At 32.4% G+C, this 5,799-nt stretch overlaps 1 protein-coding gene across 1 annotated transcript in view; it reads left to right on the top strand.

The window, feature by feature from the left end:
- The first annotated feature begins 1,413 nt into the window (after window positions 1–1,413).
- The window catches only part of LOC107558154 (neuronal acetylcholine receptor subunit alpha-4-like), a 7,811-nt gene continuing 3,425 nt past the window's right edge, over window positions 1,414–5,799 (top strand). Inside the window, exons 1-4 of the mRNA XM_016241777.1 lie at window positions 1,414–1,654; window positions 2,807–2,949; window positions 4,649–4,693; window positions 4,788–4,897. Coding sequence (XP_016097263.1) covers window positions 1,603–1,654; window positions 2,807–2,949; window positions 4,649–4,693; window positions 4,788–4,897 — 350 coding nt within the window. The 5' untranslated portion in view covers window positions 1,414–1,602. The remainder of the gene's footprint in view (window positions 1,655–2,806; window positions 2,950–4,648; window positions 4,694–4,787; window positions 4,898–5,799) is intronic.

Below are 5,799 nucleotides of genomic sequence, written 5' to 3'. Positions count from 1 at the left end.
GCCAGAAAGAAAATACATTTTCACCATGTTTTTAGGTATACTATTTTATATAAATCCGGCAAATGATATATGAACAAAAAAACTATAGGTAGGAATCTGAAGGAAGTGCTGCTGAAGTGAAGAAAAAACTCAGTATGTATTGGAAATTGAAATACAGATGCAAATCGATTAAGTGTAGTAAAACAAGTGTATTTTGGATGTTTTCTTTCTACTTGTCTGAACATAGACAAGTTATGGAAGCAAAATCTCAGAACTGATCTGTGCATGAAAACACAATGGTTTTGCCTGAAGCGTCTTGCCTTAAACAAACCAAACTAACAGCACAAAAAGTTAAAAAGATCCCAGATTTTCTTCTCAGAAACCATGCTGTCCATGTCTGCCATCTATGGGTGCATTAGTCTTTTCTTGTTCAATTACATTGCTTCTGCCTTTAAAACTGGCCTCAGATCTCATTCCGTCCATTTTATTTGTGACTGGGGTCACTTACAAGCTAATATGAATTCTTCTATAAAAAAATGAATCAAACAAACTAACCGCATATTTGTTCGGAGCGTGGTTTGCAGGAATGTTGGTGTACATGTGAATGCTCCAAATGAACTGTCAAACCTTTTTAAAGCAATCTCTGAGTGCAATTATTGCAATGCAGTTCACTTCATATTGAATGCAAAACAATCCTGGTTTCACTTTTTCATGTTTGTGCAGAGCCAATTATTTTTGGCACATTGTTGTTTGGTTTCTCTTGATGTCTTTTGTATATTCTATTTTACATTTTTTTTAGATAAAAGCTGGTTATACAATGTCTTTTTGAATTTGCTGATTGTCAAAGTCTAAATTGACTCCTCAGGTGTTGGAGACAGGGTTTTTTTGTTTAGATTTTTTCTAACCTGATCATGTTTTTGTGGGGTTATTATTGCATTCATATTAGTGAAAGCGGAAGCTTGTCATGTATGTAATGGAATTGGTCCATTAGCAGCCTCTTGAAGTGTAAATATGCACATAAATCTTGCACACACATGCACTTACACATGAATATGTGCACGAAGTACATGAGTGTGAGATAAAACATCACATTTAGCATGACCTACAATGTCAGGATCAGATGTGGGCGGGGCATTGTGTCATGTAAAGCGTGATGGATGCTGAGTGTGACATTGATGAAGACTGTGAATGCAGATGAACTGATGTGCTCTGTGTGAATGCAGCCGGATGTTGCCGAAGGGTCCGAAGGTCCCAGATGCATTGAATGGATGCTGAGTGTCTAAAAGAAAGGCAGTCCTTTTTCTCCAGGGAATGCTGTTTAATGTGTGTTTTTCAGAGGTTTTCTTCCAGTGAAGACATTTATTTTGAAGGAATGAGATGATTCTGTCATAGAAATGTGTTTTTCCTGAAATGCATGCGAAATTAAAGCAGATAAACTGATGCACCTGAGCTCTTCATTGAAAGTGTGGAGACATTTTCATTCTTTGTGACGTGGTTTGAATGGATTTCTGGTCGTTCTGAGAGTCGCGGGACAGAATGAGATGAAAAGAAAGTGCTTTTGGAAGTTTTCAGGACAAAAAAAACAGATCAAGGACACTGAAGATCCTCTGAAGACGCTTGATCATGCCTCGCTGTCCTCATCTTTTGGTCCTTCTGCTGTTTTATCCTCCTCAAGGTAAAGCATTGCATCTTCAGAGTACACATCACTAAAGCAACAAGGAATGCATTCATGTCGAAAAATATTTTTAATGCATTTTATGAAAATCTGGGTCATATTTCGTCCCAAAATCCAGAAGAAGAAAAAAATGAAATGATGTATTTATATATTCACCGTGAAAGAAAAAATCCATAGAAAACTGATTAAGTTCTGGTGGAAAATTGCCAGAGATTTTTCCATTAAGTTTCAGACATTTCCATCAACCATTTAACATAAAACAATGAGATACATCATTGAAAATACAGATAAAATTCCTATGAAAAATCAATATGGAATGATAACATGGTACATGGTGCTGTATTTTTATGGACTTTTTATTCATTTCTAAAGAAAATGAAGCCTAATTTATATTTTTACGAAAAAGAAATGAACCTGTCATGAATTATAATGAAAATGTCACAATGCAAAAAGAAAAATTAATTGTTCTAAAAATAGATTTAATTAGTTTAAAGCACTGTTTATTATTCTATTCTAATATTTGTTAAGAACGATCAAATTTATTTATTTTTGCATTATTATACACTAAATAGACTTTTCATAAAGCACAGAAAGCAGATAATGGTTATTATAATTAACTCAAATTAAAATAATAACAAATGTTTATGGGATATAAAGTAAACTGAAACAGAATAAAATATAAACAAAAAAAACTTATTTTATTGCAGCATCATCTTATTTTTATTAAGTTTAACTTAACTAAAACAAGTTGGTTGACTTGTTAACTTGAATTAAAGTTAACTTGAAATAAATGCATAAAACCAGTACAGACATATTTTAAAATAATAATAATAACAACAACAATAATAATAATAATGACAAAACTTTAACTAAAATGAAAACAAAAAATAAAATATAAAAATATAAACTAATTCAAAATATTAATAAAAACGACCCTCCCTTTCTGTTCACTGTTCTGATTGGATGATTTTTATTTATTTATTTATGTTTTCTGCTTGTTTGATGAGTCCATAAATTGATCTCTCTGACGTATGATCGCAGACTTTGGTTCCCCTTTTGATCTCTATACTGTATATCTGACTTATATCTGATCTTGTGTATGTGCATTTCCTTGTGCAGACAGATTTTTGTTTGTGTCTTGTCCGTGTCTAGTCTGTTGTGGTGAAGTTCCGGCTGAAGACCGTCTGCTGAGGTTTCTGCTCACAGGATACAGTAAACTGGCCCGTCCGGTTCAGAACATCACTGATGTGGTTCACGTCCGCTTTGGGCTGTCCATCGCCCAGCTCATTGATGTGGTACAATCTCTTCTGCAGGAAATACATGTATTTCTCTATAAGCCAACAGCTGGCTGAAATATTACTAATGTAATCAAAACATCTTCCTGTCCTCTCAAACACATTGGTTTAGAACTTAAAATACATAAACCTATGTTTTAAACTTGTAACTAGTATATCCACCTTATTCTGTAACATAAACACTTTTGAGTTACAAACGGCTGCGCCTGCGCTTACATTAAAAATAAGGTCGATACGTGAATAGTTTTATATTATATTATATTTTATTTTAAAAAGCAAAAAAAATGTATTCCATAAAAAGTGAATACAGAAAATTCCTTCACATGTGTTGGATTTTCTTACAGTTTTTTATAAAGAAATTGAAGCCGAATTTAAGTTTTTAAGAAAAAAAAAACATGGAAATGTCATAATGCAATGTCTTTTTTTTTAAATAGATTTCATTTGTTTCATGCTTTATTTATTTATTTAATCGTTTATTTTTATGAATGCTAAAATGTATTTGTTTTTGTATTATTATGCCAAAAAATAGAATTCCAAAGGGGAAGAGTTATTATAGTTAAACTAAAACCATAAAAAAAAACGTTATGCAATGTGAAATAAAATAAAATAAGCATATTTTAAAAACTATTTCTTAAATATTATGTTTCTGGTTTGATAACGGGATTTACTTCTTCATAAACAATTTTACTGTAGTGTTGTAATGGCATAACACTTATATATTTCACAGATCGATCACCAAAACAATATATACAGTGCTGGGGAAAGTTACTTTTAAAAGTAATGCGTTACAATATTGCGTTACTCCATAAAAAGAGTAACTAATTACGTCACTTAGTTACTTTTTATGGAAAGTAATGCGTTATGTTACTTTTGCGTTACTTTTTAAATCTGGACAGGGCTTGCTTGTTTGGTTTTAAAATAAAAAAGTTCTATTTTTGGCGAATATAAAAGCCTTTTCTCACCAAAAGTGAAATGAATAAACCTCAGGCTGAAGGGAAAGTACAGTAGAATGCAGAAGAAGACATTTCAACACACTTCAGCAATAAACAAAGTAATTTGTGCTTATTAGTACGGTTGAACTGGATCATCGAAGGTCAGAAGCAAAGACATTGGTTAATAGAATGGGATTAAATACATAAAGCATATTTGTGTTGTTTAAGATTTAATTATTGCAGGTTTGCGTCATATTCTTGTCATAATGCAATGTCTTTTTTTTTTTAAATAAATATGGATATTCCAATACATTTGTGTTGTTTAAGATTTAATTATTGCAGGTTTGCGTCATATTCTGAGTTGCATTATTTTTATTCATTTTGAGGAATACTGAATCTGTGTGTGTGAGTGAGATGAATTAATGCATATTCATATTTATTTTAGAACTACAGTAACATCTTCTGATTTCTCTCAACATGGCGACAGAAGAGCCGTCAGTCAATACATTGGAGGAAAAAAAAAGTAACTTGCGTGACTTATCTGAAAACGTTACTCAGATATTCTCTTGTAAATTAAAAAGTAATGCGTTACTTTACTAGTTACTTGAAAAAAAGTAATCTGATTACGTAACTCGCGTTACTTGTAATGTGTTCCCCCAACACTGAATATAACAATAACAATATAGCCAAACCTTTATGCTGTGTTATAATGAAACGTGTGGCTGTGGTTGCATTAAATGTCATGATTGCTTTATGTCCCTCACCAGGATGAAAAAAATCAAATGATGACCACGAATGTGTGGGTGAAACAAGTGAGTGTTTCCCTGTTAAACACGATTCTCTGTCCTGCTCTGACTCATCCTGATTCCTGACAGCTCGTTTAATCACGGCCCCTCTCTCCATTAGGAATGGCATGATTACCGGCTCCGCTGGAGGCCCGCAGACTATGAGAACATCACCTCGATGCGGATACCGGCGCAGTTCATCTGGAAGCCGGACATAGTGCTGTATAACAAGTAGGTGATCAAAGAAACAACATCTGATTGACAGGCTGCAGTGACAAACAAACTCCACAGGGGGCGCCACAGCATCTCTCATGCCTTCCACATCAGTCTTTGTGTGTGCATTTAGGGTTAGGTGTTTTATTTTTATTTTAAAAGTGTAAATCACCATGATCATCTTTTATGATTTATTCATTACGTTCTCTGTAAAAAAGCACCTGAAAACTGATTCATGAGGTTTGAGTTTTAACCGAAGGTGACGGAGTTCAGCATGATGTTTTTGGGATGTCGCTGAGTTATAAACTCTTGAAATTAATTCTACTAAAACTATTAGAATCAAAACGGCATGTAGGCTTAATAGGGTTAAATTTGTATTTTGGCATTTACTAACCATCACGTCATTACAAACCGTGTGACTTTTCTTTTTTTGAATGAAAAACAAACAGATAGAATAGAATAGAATAGAAAAATGGTTTTCCATACAATGTAGACTAAAGCAGTCAAATTCTAATTTTCGTTTAGTACTAAAATATTAAAGTGAAAACATAAAAATAAAATCTAATTCAAAATATTAACAAAAACTATAATAGTATAATGCTAAAATAACACTGAAACCATCATAATGCATTAAAAAGCAAGCATTTATTTATTAAATTTTTTATATCTCTTCCAGGTCACTAAAGCAGTCAAATTCCAAAAAACACAGAAAAGGTATATACAATAAAATAAAATAAAACATATTGGAATTTGGAAGTCTTCTAAAACAAGTTATTATTGAATAAACATTTTCCTCTCTGGGCCCAAAAAGCCTCCATTAAAAGCCATTCAAAAGCGTAACAAAATAAAAGGTATAGTTAAATAAATAAACAAACAAATAAACATATATATGTGTGTGTGTGTATAAATGCATATATATA

The sequence above is a fragment of the Sinocyclocheilus grahami genome, unplaced genomic scaffold (genome assembly GCF_001515645.1).
Source record: "Sinocyclocheilus grahami isolate Dianchi unplaced genomic scaffold, SAMN03320097.WGS_v1.1 scaffold633.1, whole genome shotgun sequence".
Taxonomy (NCBI): domain Eukaryota; kingdom Metazoa; phylum Chordata; class Actinopteri; order Cypriniformes; family Cyprinidae; genus Sinocyclocheilus; species Sinocyclocheilus grahami.
Note: the sequence above shows the minus strand (reverse complement) of the source record. Positions and strands in the feature narration are given on the sequence as shown.